Genomic DNA, 15,522 nt, shown 5'->3' with positions numbered 1-15,522 from the left:
TAGGACTCAGGGTTTATGTTCCAAGGCTTTTTCTGAGGAACTTTAAATAGAATAATATGGATTTTACATACTGCACAGAACACACAGAGTTTATTAAAACATGGTGTGCATGGCGTGAGAGTCTGTCCTAACAGAGGATATGTTTCAAATTGATTATTGCATTGTTGAGTTTTGAGTTTGCAAGAAACTGTATTTGATTTCACTGTATTTGTCCGTGTGACCTTGAAATTTAAAATGGTACCAACAGAAAAATAAAAGTTGAATAAGCCAATCACAGGACCTGCAGTGCTTTTGGAAGAATAAGGGACAGTTTGAAATGTACTCTGTTGATGAGTGAGGGGGTTCCCAAAATAGGGGAGGGTTATCAAACTTGTTTTTATTTGCTTTGGGCAGCGTTGTGTGGGTTTTTTGGGGCACAGTGGAAGGTAGTGCATTTTACCCCTGGTTTACATTCGCACTTTTGCATGTTTTACTATATAATTTCTTCTATCATTGACAGATTTCCTGATCTCCGTGCATGTGCATCCCCTATATCAATGTGTTTTGGTACTTCCCTTATGCGCTACACTTATCCGCGCAATAACTATACCACAGGTCCATATAGGATAGACTGTCTATCCTGCCATCTAATCATCATTCTTAGTGACAATAGTGCTAGATGGATCGTTTGTCCAGATCGGCAATAGGCTAACTAGTATCATACAACACATAAAATCATTCAAAGCTGCACCAATGTTCAATATAAGCAGAGGCCAGCTGTGTCATTGTTCATGAAAGAACAGTGAAGACATGAGACACGCAGCTCAAAAATATTCCCTATGTATCATGTTTAGGGACAATACCCTTATCCTACCTAGACTATCCTACAACACCACAATGCAATAAATAATTGCATCATTCTTTTCAAGTGAGTAGAATTCTACTCTAGGTTGTAAACTACATTGAAAATATCAATTGAATAACCGCACCAAAGCCCTGTGATTTGAATATTTCATTCCATTTGGGTCCACTTGGATCAGTCGTGGGTATACTCTCGACAGTTTCTACGGTCTAGAAAAACACAGAAGCGGACCAGTCTGGCTGTACTTTAAGTTCTGATTCTGAGATGTGCTGTCTGTGGCGGATCATCATTCTCCCAAGTCCTCCTATAATAATGTGGCCACATATGCTCCCAAGTAGTCATATGATAATATCCACGCTTATAAACACAGGGTCACTACAGTTTTTGTTATGTGTTGTCGCAAACATTATTTTGAGTTAATTCTGTATGAGGGTGGAGGTTGTGCAATTCATTTTTTACTTTTGAGGGGGAGGGTCATATGTTTAATGCTGGGGATGGGGGTGCATTTTATTCCCCCCCCCCTACATTTCGAACTGCCCTCAATAATGCACAATGTGCACACATTCTGCAACTCGAATGTGGTTAATGTGGTGAAGGGGTTATTTTTCTCCAGTGCGCAGCGCTTTCGTTTCGCGTGAGATACCAATACACGCTGAGACCGCACCGCAGGATCATTTTTATTTGACTACCAAAACAGAGGCTCTCGCTACTGGCAGTCGCGGTTTTCACAGCAGCAGAGTAGACGGACACGACGCGCCGGGGATGAGTTCACTGGAAGAGCTGTTCGATTTTACATTAGTGGAACTTGACTTCGAGCAGCCCTGGCGAGCACAGTAGCTGCTGGAAGACTAGACCGTGTCTGTGACTACCCTGCCGCATTCACAAGCTCTCTGGCCGGGGAAAGTGACAGCATGGTGGTGGCCAAGGATTACCAGTATTACCTCATCGTGAAGAGGGCGAACTGCTCTCCGGAGGTGCAGACAGTCAGCAGCAACATCCATCCGGCTAAAGAAGTGGAGGTATGTAGATAATGTAGGGAGTCTAATATGCGATATAACTCTCATAAATTGCATTAATTTATTGCAGTTTGCACACCTCGAATTTTTTTCTCTCTAAATAAGTTGGGCGTGCATGCACTAAGTGGAGGCAACACTGACAGTGAGTGATGAGCAGACTGGGTTGTTGTGGATATTTAACTAAACAATGTTGCAAAAGTTGAATGCAGTCACTTATGGAATGTTGACAAAATAGTATCGGCTGAAGGATTTGGGGACATTTAATGCCACATTTGTACTGATGATTGCACAACTATTTTTCATGTGAATCCCATTGTTGGTAGTGTTATTATTGCTTTTGAAGTATGGAGTATTATTTTGTATATAAATGCACTGCTGAGGTCCTATTATGTAAATGTTTACCCAAAAGTAGTTTGAGGAAGTTAAATGAGTCTTGAGTAAAACCTTTGCCTGAGACCGGTTGTATAATGTCTACTCTAGACTTTAGCTCAGCAGGTTAACACAGTCACGGCAAGTAGAAGACCAGGGTTCAAACATTCACATCAGAGCAGAAGTCTCAGGCATTGCACCGCTGATGTTTGTTCTGCTCTGCTGTGCTGTGGTGTGTTCTGTCTCTTCATTTTAACTTCTCAACTTAACCAGTTATTTCATTTATAATGTTTTGCACCTTCAGCGTTTCATACTGGTGAACACGGTGGCCTTTTATTCAAGTCTCTTTAGCTGTTCTGTCACAGATGAGTCAGTCAAAAGCTGTGCTCAGCTTTCTTCACAGATATACAGTACAAACTACCCTTGGGGGCATGAGAAGAGAACGGAGTGGCACCCTTTAAAATATCACACACACATCACGGGATCTGTTACAAGATGACGGTCGTAGACTTGAATAAATGGTTTCTTTCTCATCTATGGCCGGAGGTTTGTTGTTGCACCAGAGAACATAAGAGAAGCAGCGTAGAGGTGTTGTGACGTTGAACTGGAGAGCTTAGACATTCACAATTCACAGCTGATTGATGGTAGAGTGACCGGGAAGATGTTTGATCTTGCTAGCTGTGTGGAGGTAAATGGGTCTCACAGCCACATGTCATTGGACAGTAGCCAACATCTCATGAATACAGCTGTTAGGATGAATGATTTATTGGGATAGGACTGAAGTGAGTGCTCTAAGCCAGATTAAGCTGCTATTCTATTCTATTCTAGCTATTCTATTCTATTCTATTCTAGCTATTCTATTCTATTCTAGCTACCAGGACCAAATACAAATAATATACAATAATTAAGTTGGGAATTAAAAAGTCTATTCTGTCTGGTGTGTTAATCCAGTTAATATGAGAGAACATAATGTGCTCATTCCACTTTTACACTGCAGATTCTGAATTACTACTTTTGTTATTATGATGGTGATTGCTACCATTTCTGGCCATATGAAACTTTGACTGAAGTGTTTGTTTCATTTGACATTTGACATTTGAGTCATTTAACAGTCATTTATCCAGAGCGTCTTACTGGAGCAATTAGGGTTAAGTGCCTTCCTGTATAAAAGATGGTCTGACTCTGACACCGTGAGTCAATGCAGCATGACGATACAGTACTAATTCAAGCTGTCTGCCCCCAAGTCTTTGTCTTTGAAAAGTCAAGACTCCTATCTGGTCAATACTGTAGTAAGGAATAGTCATGTTTTCACGGAAGGACTACTAATACCCTGGCCTTTATAACAGTAGAGAGAACACCCCTGTGGCAATGTTGGGTCGGGGGCAGGGACGAGGACTGAGACCCCCCACCACACAACACGAGTGTTCCTATTGCTCATTCTAACAGGAAGCTCAGAAGAACAGCTAAACTACTGTGGAGCCCTGTGTCAGCAGCCTCTGACATGGGAGTCACACAGTGTCTGGTCAGACTCTGAAGGTTCTGGGAAGAGGGAGGGGGGAGGGGGAGGGAGGGAGGGAGGGAGGGAGGGAGGGAGGGAGGGAGGGAGGGGAAAAAGCACAAGAAATAAAGACAAGACTGTGAGGAAAGAGAGGAGAGAAGAGAGTTGAATGTGGACGACAAGCCATCTGTCCCGGGTAGCTGATCATTAACACACACACAGATCAGCTCTTATATAGCTTTCCCAGAGAGTCACCACCTCACCTCGCTGCTCTCGTCCCCTCCCAGCCTCACAGCCTTTTTCCTCTGTAGGATCAGTTGCCTGCAGTCCTGTTCTTCCATGTTGTTGTTACCAACCTAAATCTTCTAAAACCATTACTTTCAACACATCTGTTTCTCTCTCGCTGCCTTCTAAGTCACTCTCTGGGCCATGGGAATATTATTTATTGACCCACCGGTACTTACACTTCCTGGCAACGTCTCTAGCTGACCCTGAGTATGGTAGTACTCTTTCATCTTGAAAAATGTTACATACTGTAACTCTTTTATTCATGGTTGTCATAACAGGATTCTGAATGTTACATACAGAAAATTGCAAGAGAAGTCCCATTTAGGGTGGAGGTGGGGTGGGGTGGCAGGGTGGAGGTGAGGTGGGGTGGCAGGGTGGAGCTGAGGTGGGGTGGCAGGGTGGAGGTGAGGTGGGGTGGGGTGGCAGGGTGGAGGTGAGGTGGGGTGGCAGGGTGGAGGTGGGGTGGGGTGGGGGTGGGGTGGGGTGGCAGGGTGGAGGTGAGGTGGGGTGGCAGGGTGGAGGTGAGGTGGGGTGGGGTGGCAGGGTGGAGGTGAGGTGGGGTGGGGGTGGCAGGGGGGTGGAGGTGGGGTGGGGTGGCAGGGTGGAGGTGAGGTGGGGTGGGGTGGCAGGGTGGAGGTGAGGTGGGGTGGCAGGGTGGAGGTGGGGGTGGGGTGGCAGGGTGGAGGTGAGGTGGGGTGGCAGGGTGGAGGTGAGGTGGGGAGGTGGCAGGGTGGAGGTGAGGTGGGGTGGCAGGGTGGAGGTGAGGTGGGGTGGCAGGGTGGAGGTGAGGTGAGGTGGGGTGGCAGGGTGGAGGTGGGGTGGGGTGGCAGGGTGGAGGTGAGGTGAGGTGGGGTGGCAGGGTGGAGGTGAGGTGGGGTGGCAGGGTGGAGGTGAGGTGGGGTGGCAGGGTGGAGGTGAGGTGGGGTGGCAGGGTGGAGGTGAGGTGGGGTGGCAGGGTGGAGGTGAGGTGAGGTGGGGTGGCAGGGTGGAGGTGGGGTGGGGTGGCAGGGTGGAGGTGAGGTGGGGTGGCAGGGTGGGGTGGCAGGGTGGAGGTGAGGTGGGGGGGTGGGGTGGCAGGGGGGTGGAGGTGAGGTGGGGTGGCAGGGTGGAGGTGGGTGAGGTGGGGGGGTGGCAGGGTGGAGGTGAGGTGGGGTGGCAGGGTGGAGGTGAGGTGGGGTGGCAGGTGGGGTGAGGTGAGGTGGGGTGGCAGGGTGGAGGTGAGGTGAGGTGGGTGGGGTGGCAGGGTGGAGGTGAGGTGGGGTGGCAGGGTGGAGGTGAGGTGAGGTGAGGTGGGGTGGCAGGGTGGAGGTGAGGTGGGGTGGCAGGTTGGAGGTGGGGGCTGCCATGCTCAGATATGAAAGGGAAATTCCACAGTAACAGAATTACGCTTTGATTCAGATTTTTTCACTTTAAAATGTATGCCAAACAAAAAACATTTATTTCAAGGTTTAACAAACCATACAAATCTATGCACAAGTACTACTTTGAATAATTTACATATAAAATATAAAAACTTTTACTGGAAGAACTGTGCAGATGAAATGTTGGTATGTGTGGTAACGGTAAAATCTCCCTCCGTTTTTTTATCTGACCGAATGAAGATTGAAAGATGTCTGCAGGCAGAAAGAATGGGGTGTCAGCTTTGACATCACACCTTGAGTTTGAAAGCATTTTATGTTGGTTATTGAACTACAGTAGGTGAAATGGATTTACATCCGGTAACAGAATTAGCAGAATGGGTCCCTGATTTGTACTATACAGAAATGCATCAGTATGGAATGAATATACTGTACTGATGCTTTTCTTTACTGTACAATTGTGTACGCTACTGTGCTCTACTGCACTGTGCTGTCCAAACTTTTGAAACATACACGTCAATGATTGGTTCAGATTTGTTGCGGCCAGGGCGGACTGACCAAATTTTCAACTACTTTTCAAAGTCCATGTACGCCCGGGGTCAGTCGGTGCTCAGTAGGTGAGGATGCTTTACTGTAAGTAAATGAAAAGAGGGTAGGCGTCATGCTATATGTCAGTAACCCAACTGGAGAGAGATTATTGTCTTTCATTGTATTTCTTACACCCTTTCAATACTAACCCTTTATCCCCTTACACTGTGTATAAGACAGTAGTTTTGGAATTGTTAGTTAGATTACTTGTTGGTTATTACTGCATTGTCGGAACTAGAAGCACAAGCATTTCGCTACACTCGCATTAACATCTGCTAACCATGTGTATGTGACAAATACAATTTGATTTGATTTGATTTGATTTACTTATTTTCCTGATAGATGTTGTGTATGACCCCTTTTCCATCTGTTTGACCAGAAATCAAAGCCTTTGATTGGTCCTAATTCTTTTAGGATGGAAAATCGTTAAAATGTATACATGCCTTAATTTCTGAAAACAATATAGAGTCTTAGCTTTCATTTGACACCCAACTCAACATGCTCCTATCCACTTCACATGGGTCCTTTTACATGGAAATGCCCGTAATCTCTATTTGGCGAGGTGGGAGTTCCATCTGAAATCAGTCATCCAGTCAGTCATCAAGAATTCATTACATTCTCAGAAAAAAAGGGTGTGGTTAAGGTACATTATTGTTCCCACGGGTACTATTTAGACATAATATATTTTTAGAGGTACATATGGGCAATTCCACGATAACAGAGTGATACTGAGACTCAAATAAAAACCAATGATTGCAACGTTAAACAAGCCATACAACTCAATTTCCACTAAACATTTTACAAAAACACATTTATTTGAAGAACAGTGCAGATGCAAAGTTTGGTAACAGAATGACAGTTTTGGAAATTGTTAGAAGTCATCCTTGTAAATGGATTTGCTTGTTTAACTTTGCAATCTTTGTTTTTTTTGACATACATTTTAAAGTGAAAAATCTGAGTCTCAGCATCTCTTTGATATCACCCCACATATAACCTCACATGGTAGTGTTTGGTATATTTTAGGGTAGATGTGCAGATAATCTTATCTAGAGCAACATACAGTAGTGAGCATATACATTTTCATACATTGTTTGTACTGGTCCTCTGTGGGAATCAAACCCACAATCCCAGCATTGCAAGTGACATGCTCTACCAACTGAGCCACATGGGACTTGTTCAAATAGTTTAGGTAGTCTCCTTTATCAATTTTCCCTACCTTGGCAGACATTGTAAATGCAGGTTGCGCGTTATTAAAAGTTTTTTTTAAATATTTTAAAAATCCTAACTCTGGCTGGCTTTCTGTAGGAATTACATAACTCTTTGCAAGCCAGCGTAATGTGATTTGCCCGATAAGTTTCAGATCACTGGGTAAAGCTAGACTGTGAAAGTAAGGCCTTATATATGTAATATATTGTCATAAAGAGTTTAATTTCAATTCTAAAATATTCTCATATGCATTCATTTTGCAGAAAAGCTACAGGACTGAAAGTCATTGAATGCAACGACCATGTCTCTGTCATTAGCAAACACAGTCATGGGTGGCACTGGTAACTATAAACATTTAGCTTGCATGGCACCCTGGGAAATATGCAGATAATGTTTTACACTCAACAGTGCTACCCTAAAAAGGCAATTGTTTTACATTTTCCAATGTCCCCTACGGTAAACGATTGACTCTTTTAAGGTACGAACTGCAAGGGTACAATTATGTACCTACAACTAAAGGTACAAAGGTGGTACCATCCAGGGTGACAGTGACAAGCGTTTGTAGGCCCCACGAGGCCCGGGAACCTGGCAGCCACGTCTGGATAGCGTTAGTTTGCCAGCCAGACAGGATGTCAGCTTTGGCTGTGACAGGGAGATAGGAGTCCAGCCAGGACAGGCAGTGCTTTACTGATTGTATGAACTATGAACAGAACATAAGCTGCGATTATTGCCAACCTATTAGTCTCTGACTCACCTCACCGGGAAGAACTAGGTGTTCTGACTGAAATCTGTTTTTTTGTTGTGTTTTATCGACGTTTCAATGAGCAAGTTTATCAGCTGAAAAATTCTGATGAAGTATTTTTAAGTGCCTGAATACCTAACACATTTTCTCATCATAATTCTTTCAATTTTAGTAAATCAAATCAAATAAAAATAAATATTGGTCACATACACATGGTTAGTAGATGATAATGCGAGTGTAGCGAAATGCTTGTGCTTCTAGTTCTGATCATGCGGTAATTTCACAACAACTACCTTATACACACAAGTGTAAAGGAATGAATAAGAATATGTACATATAAATATATGGATGAGTGATGGCCGAACGGAATAGGCAAGATGCAGTAGATGGTATAGAGTACAGTACAGTATATGAGATGAGCAATGTAGGGTATGTAAACATTATATAAAGTGACATTGTTAAAAGTGACTGGTGATACATTTATTACATCCAATTTTGAATTATTAAAGTGGCTAGAATTTTGAGTCAGATTTGAGTAGTAGTTGTAGCAGTTCTGTGTGTAGTTGGGAGGAAATATAGGCCTACAGCTAAACCAGGTTGAATGTTTGCTTTTGTTTATGTGAAAAATGAGGAGGTGAGTGTATCTACAATAAATGTTGACGTTTATAAACAAATCACTTCTGTAGCGTGGTTTAGTCCCACCCCACACCCTACACACACACACACACACACACACACACACACACACACACACACACACACACACACACACACACACACACACACACACACACACACACACACACACACACACACACACACACACACACACACACACACACACACAGACACACACACACACAGACAGACACACACACACAGACAGACACACAGACAGACACAGACACACACACACACACACAGACAGACACACACACACACACACACAGACAGACACACACACACACACACACACACACACACACAGACAGACAGACACACACACACACACACACACACACACACAGACAGACACAGACACACACACACAGACAGACACACACACACAGACAGACACACAGACAGACACACACACACACACACAGCTCTTTTCTGTGAGATTTTTGTGACACTAACGCTGGGAATCGATTACTGCTTTTTTGTTGATGTGATATACAGACAAGTTGTTTTGAAAAATAAATTAGAGTTGCCACAAAACTCTTCATTGCTGCTGGATTTTCCCCCTAATTATTTGCGTTATCACAGGCACAAGAGATACGAGTACGCAATGAAGTGTGTTACGGTGTTGTAAATCTGGTGTTCCCACCACCATGTAATTAACCAATATGTAAAACCACTATGTGCATTGATTTACTAGTTCCAATCCAGGACAGGCAGCTTGGAGGCATGTTCAGACCGACATCAGGACATATTGAGCTGTGGGCCCCACGCCACGGCCTAATCTCACCCTCGGTGTGTGTGTGTGTGTGTGTGTGTGTGTGTGTCTGTGTCTGTGTCTGTGTGTGTGTGTGTGTGTGTGTGTGTGTGTGTGTGTGTGTGTGTGTGTGTGTGTGTGTGTGTGTGTGTGTGTGTGTGTGTGTGTGTGTGTGTGTGTGTGTGTGTGTGTGTGTGTGTGTGTGTGTGTGTGTGTGTGTGTGTGTGTGTGTGTGTGTGTGTGTGTGTGTGTGTGTGTGTGTGGTGCTGTATTGCTGCTCTCATGTTCAGATGTGAGTAACATAACTCCCGTGGGCCAGTTTGATCAGCCCAGAATAGGAACATAATATACAGTTCCAACAGGTGTTAAGTTGAAGGATATTATTAGGAGATGTTCTGAGATCGGGCTTCATATGGACAGATGTTTGAGGGCGGGGGGCATTTTGCCAGCGCTACAGACGGCTATATCGGTCTGCTAATACAGGACTAGTAAAAGCTTAGTGCACTACTTTTGTGAAATATATTTGTATTAATATCATTTTTTAATTCTTATTTTTCAGGGGGTGCTGCAGCACACTCAGAACCCCTACTTCCTGCAGCACACTCAGAACCCCTACTTCCTGCAGCACACTCAGAACCCCTACTTCCTGCAGCACACTCAGAACCCCTACTTCCTGCAGCACACTCAGAACCCCTACTTCCTGCAGCACACTCAGAACCCCTACTTCCTGCAGCACACTCAGAACCCCTACTTCCTGCAGCACACTCAGAACCCCTACTTCCTGCAGCACACTCAGAACCCCTACTTCCTGCAGCACACTCAGAACCCCTACTTCCTGCAGCACACTCAGAACCCCTACTTCCTGCAGCACACTCAGAACCCTTACTTCCTGCAGCACACTCAGAACCCCTACTTCCTGCAGCACACTCAGAACCCCTACTTCCTGCAGCACACTGAACCCCTACTTCCTGCAGCACACCAGAACCCCTACTTCCTGCAGCACACTCAGAACCCCTACTTCCTGCAGCACAAGAACCCTTAAAAGTGCAGCACACTCAGAACCCCTACTTCCTGGGTTTATGAGGTCAGCACACTCAGAACCCCTACTTCCTGCAGCACACTCAGAACCCCTACTTCCTGCAGCACACACTCAGAACCCCTAATCTTCCTGCAGCACAGGTCAGAACCCCTACTTCCTGCAGCACACTCAGAACCCCTACTTCCTGCAGCACACTGCCCTGAACCCCCTACTTCCTGCAGCACACTCAGAACCCCTACTTCCTGCAGCACACTCAGAACCCCTACTTCCTGCAGCACACTCAGAACCCCTACTTCCTGCAGCACACTCAGAACCCTTACTTCCTGCAGCACACTCAGAACCCCTACTTCCTGCAGCACACTCAGAACCCCTACTTCCTGCAGCACACTCAGAACCCTTACTTCCTGCAGCACACTCAGAACCCTTACTTCCTGCAGCACACCCAGAACCCCTACTTCCTGCAGCTTTGCATATGAGAGACCTAGATAATTATGCAAGGTTTGTTTATACATCTGTTGTTTTTTAGAACAACCAAACCATGTGTCTGAATTTGTCTGTTTGTGCAAAGATATAATAAAAGTAAAGAAAAGTAGACATTGGAAAAGACAGTGTAAGAAAGACAGTCAGGGTTTATGAGGTCAAACACACAAAGGAAGACAACGTTTGAAAGAGCGATACACTCTATTGTATCTAATCAGTTAAGTGGTAAACAGATAACAGGTGAAGTAACTTCTCCTGTAGTCTGATATGTCTTTCGTCATACCTCTACTAGCTCTGTACTATCTATCTGCCCTGTAGAGATCAGTCTCTACTAGCTCTGTACTATCTATCTGCCCTGTAGAGATCAGTCTCTACTAGCTCTGTACTATCTATCTGCCCTGTAGAGATCAGTCTCTACTAGCTCTGTACTATCTATCTGCCCTGTAGAGATCAGTCTCTAATAGCTCTGTACTATCTATCTGCCCTGTAGAGATCAGTCTCTACTAGCTCTGTACTATCTATCTGCCCTGTAGAGATCAGTCTCTACTAGCTCTGTACTATCTATCTGCCCTGTAGAGATCAGTCTCTAATAGCTCTGTACTATCTATCTGCCCTGTAGAGATCAGTCTCTACTAGCTCTGTACTATCTATCTGCCCTGTAGAGATCAGTCTCTACTAGCTCTGTACTATCTATCTGCCCTGTAGAGATCAGTCTCTACTAGCTCTGTACTATCTATCTGCCCTGTAGAGATCAGTCTCTAATAGCTCTGTACTATCTATCTGCCCTGTAGAGATCAGTCTCTACTAGCTCTGTACTATCTATCTGCCCTGTAGAGATCAGTCTCTACTAGCTCTGTACTATCTATCTGCCCTGTAGAGATCAGTCTCTACTAGCTCTGTACTATCTATCTGCCCTGTAGAGATCAGTCTCTACTACCTCTGTACTATTTATCTGCCCTGTAGAGATCAGTCTCTACTACCTCTGTACTATCTATCTCCCCTGTAGAGATCAGAGCCTCTCAGTGAGACAGTGGATGTACTAAATGACTGAGGGAGCTGCTGCTGTTGATAATGACATTGATTGGCAAGTCCATTTAAAACAGCAGAACAGCTTGTGTAACGTGTTTTATGTCAGAGTAGCAGAGCCTTGAGGTCCTAGAGCTAAATTCAGCCAGTCTGTTGTTGCATAAGTAGTATTGAAACAACATCATTTGTTTCAATCAGGTGTATTTGTCCAGGGTTACAATACAAACTGTTGGGGGTTCTGGAGGACCAGGGTTACAATACAATCTGTTGGGGGTTCTGGAGGACCAGGGTTACAATACAAACTGTTGGGGGTTCTGGAGGACCAGGGTTACAATACAATCTGTTGGGGGTTCTGGAGGACCAGGGTTACAATACAAACTGTTGGGGGTTCTGGAGGACCAGGGTTACAGTACAAACTGTTGGGGGTTCTGGAGGACCAGGGTTACAGTACAAACTGTTGGGGGTTCTGGAGGACCAGGGTTACAATACAAACTGTTGGGGGTTCTGGAGGACCAGGGTTACAATACAAACTGTTGGAGGTGGGTTCTGGAGGACCAGGGTTACAATACAAACTGTTGGGGGTTCTGGAGGACCAGGGTTACAATACAAACTGTTGGGGGTTCTGGAGGACCAGGGTTACAATACAAACTGTTGGGGGTTCTGGAGGACCAGGGTTACAATACAAACTGTTGGAGGTTCTGGAGGACCAGGGTTACAATACAAACTGTTGGGGGTTCTGGAGGACCAGGGTTACAATACAAACTGTTGGAGGTTCTGGAGGACCAGGGTTACAATACAAACTGTTGGGGGTTCTGGAGGACCAGGGTTACAATACAATCTGTTGGGGGTTCTGGAGGACCATGGTTACAATACAAACTGTTGGGGGTTCTGGAGGACCAGGGTTACAATACAAACTGTTGGGGGTTCTGGAGGACCAGGGTTACAATACAAACTGTTGGGGGTTCTGGAGGACCAGGGTTACAATACAAACTGTTGGAGGTTCTGGAGGACCAGGGTTACAATACAAACTGTTGGGGGTTCTGGAGGACCAGGGTTACAATACAATCTGTTGGGGGTTCTGGAGGACCAGGGTTACAATACAAACTGTTGGGGGTTCTGGAGGACCATGGTTACAATACAAACTGTTGGGGGTTCTGGAGGACCAGGGTTACAATACAAACTGTTGGGGGTTCTGGAGGACCAGGGTTACAATACAAACTGTTGGGGGTTCTGGAGGACCATGGTTACAATACAAACTGTTGGGGGTTCTGGAGGACCAGGGTTACAATACAAACTGTTGGGGGTTCTGGAGGACCAGGGTTACAATACAATCTGTTGGGGGTTCTGGAGGACCAGGGTTACAATACAAACTGTTGGGTGTTCTGGAGGACCAGGGTTACAATACAATCTGTTGGGGGTTCTGGAGGACCATGGTTGGGAAATACTGACCTATATAGTGCACTACTTTAGACCAGAGCCATATGGGGACATGGTCAAAAGTAGTGCCCTTTATAGAGGAATAGGGTGCTATTTTGGATACATCCTAAGGAAGCAAGTAGGCTTTGATTAAATAGGGAATGGATCCCGTTGTGAGTAGATGGTAGATACTGATCAAATTGACACCATTTGTACAGTCTGATTTGTACTGTCACCCACTTCTCTATAAGGAACTGTGGATTATTTACTGGCCCTGCTTTTTACTGCAGAACCACAACTGTCTGTCTGTCTGTCTGTCTGTCTGTCTGTCTGTCTGTCTGTCTGTCTGTCTGTCTGTCTGTCTGTCTGTCTGTCTGTCTGTCTGTCTGTCTGTCTGTCTGTCTGTCTGTCTGTCTGTCTGTCTGTCTGTCTGTCTGTCTGTCTGTGTGTATGTGTTTGTGTGTCTGTGTGCATGTGAACGTGTGAAGCAGGTGAGTGTGAATTGTGAAGAGGGAGTACTCGGTCTGAAAATACTGTTTTCCCAAAATACTGATCAAATAGCTGCAGTGACGTCACAGGGCGCCTCTGCAAAGGCACCGACAGAGAGAGCAGGAGAGAGGAGAGAGCAGGAGAAAGGAGAGAGCAGGAGAGGGGAGAGAGCAGGAGAGAGGAGAGAGCAGGAGAGGAGAGAGCAGGAGAGAGGGAGAGAGCAGGAGAGGAGAGAAGGAGAGAGGAGAGAGCAGGAGAGAGGAGAGAGCAGGAGAGAGGAGAGAGCAGGAGAGAGGAGAGAGCAGGAGAGAGGAAAGACCAGGAGAGGGGAGAGAGCAGGAGAGAGGAAAGAGCAGGAGAGAGGAGAGAGCAGGAGAGAGGCGAGAGCAGGAGAGAGAGAGCAGGAGAGAGAGAGAGAGCAGGAGAGGAAAGAGCAGGAGAGGGGAGAGAGCAGGAGAGAGGAAAGAGCAGGAGAGGGGAGAGAGCAGGAGAGAGGAGAGAGCAGGAGAGGGAGAGAGCAGGAGAGGAGAGAGCAGGAGAGGAGAGAGCAGGAGAGAGCAGGAGAGAGGAGAGAGAGCAGGAGAGAGCAGGAGAGAGGGTGAGAGCAGGAGAGAGGAGAGAGCAGGAGAGAGGAAAGACCAGGAGAGGGAGAGAGCAGGAGAGAGGAAAGAGCAGGAGAGAGGAGAGAGCAGGAGAGAGGAAGAGCAGGAGAGAGGAGAGAGCAGGAGAGAGGAAAGACCAGGAGAGGGAGAGAGCAGGAGAGAGGAAAGAGCAGGAGAGGCGAGAGCAGGAGAGAGGAGAGAGTAGGAGAGAGGAGAGAGCAGGAGAGAGGAAAGACCAGGAGAGGGGAGAGAGCAGGAGAGAGGAGAGAGCAGGAGAGAGGAAAGAGCAGGAGAGGCGAGAGCAGGAGAGAGGAGAGAGCAGGAGAGAGGAGAGAGCAGGAGAGGGGAGAGAGCAGGAGAGAGCAGGAGAGGGAGAGAGCAGGAGAGAGGAAGACCAGGAGAGGGAGAGAGCAGGAGAGAGGAGAGAGCAGGAGAGAGGAAAGAGCAGGAGAGGCGAGAGCAGGAGAGAGGAGAGAGCAGGAGAGGAGAGAGCAGGAGAGAGCAGGAGAGGGAGAGAGAGCAGGAGAGAGGAGAGAGCAGGAGAGAGCAGGAGAGGAGAGAGCAGGAGAGAGAGAGAGCAGGAGAGGGGAGAGAGCAGGAGAGGGAGAGAGCAGGAGAGAGGAGAGAGCAGGAGAGAGGAGAGAGCAGGAGAGGAGAGAGCAGGAGAAGGGAGAGCAGGAGAGGAGAGAGGTGAGAGCAGGAGAAGGAGAGAGCAGGAGAAGGGAGAGAGCAGGAGAGAGGAGAGAGCAGGAGAGAGGAGAGAGCAGGAGAAGGAGAGAGCAGGAGAGAGGAGAGAGCAGGAGAAGGGAGAGAGCAGGAGAGAGGAGAGAGCAGGAGAGAGGAGAGAGCAGGAGAAAGGAAAGAGCAGGAGAGAGGAGAGAGCAGGAGAGAGGAGAGCAGGAGAGAGGTGAGAGCAGGAGAGAGGAGAGAGCAGGAGAGAGGAGAGAGCAGGAGAGGAGAGAGCAGGAGAGAGGAGAGAGCAGGAGAGAGGTGAGAGCAGGAGAGAGGAGAGAGGGAGAGAGGAGAGAGCAGGAGAGAGGAGAGAGCAGGAGAGAGGAGAGAGCAGGAGAGAGGAGAGAGCAGGAGAGAGGCGAGAGCAGGAGAGAGGTGAGAGCAGGAGAGAGGAGAG

General features: G+C 46.5%; 1 protein-coding gene across 3 annotated transcripts in view; it reads left to right on the top strand.

Moving 5' to 3' along the window:
• Positions 1–15,522, top strand: part of LOC112263134 (rho guanine nucleotide exchange factor 3-like) — a 109,425-nt gene that overhangs the window by 71,029 nt on the left and 22,874 nt on the right. Inside the window, exon 1 of one of the 3 annotated variants that reach the window (XM_042330398.1) lies at positions 1,391–1,860. The exons of the other annotated variants lie outside the window; for them this stretch is intronic. Coding sequence (XP_042186332.1) covers positions 1,753–1,860 — 108 coding nt within the window. The 5' untranslated portion in view covers positions 1,391–1,752. Of the gene's footprint in view, positions 1–1,390; positions 1,861–15,522 lie in introns of those variants that run through there. 3 annotated transcript variants of the gene reach the window in all.

This window comes from Oncorhynchus tshawytscha, linkage group LG02, assembly GCF_018296145.1.
Source record: "Oncorhynchus tshawytscha isolate Ot180627B linkage group LG02, Otsh_v2.0, whole genome shotgun sequence".
NCBI classification, from domain to species: domain Eukaryota; kingdom Metazoa; phylum Chordata; class Actinopteri; order Salmoniformes; family Salmonidae; genus Oncorhynchus; species Oncorhynchus tshawytscha.
The sequence above is the reverse complement of the archived record's forward strand: the minus strand, read 5'-3'. Positions and strand labels throughout refer to the sequence as shown.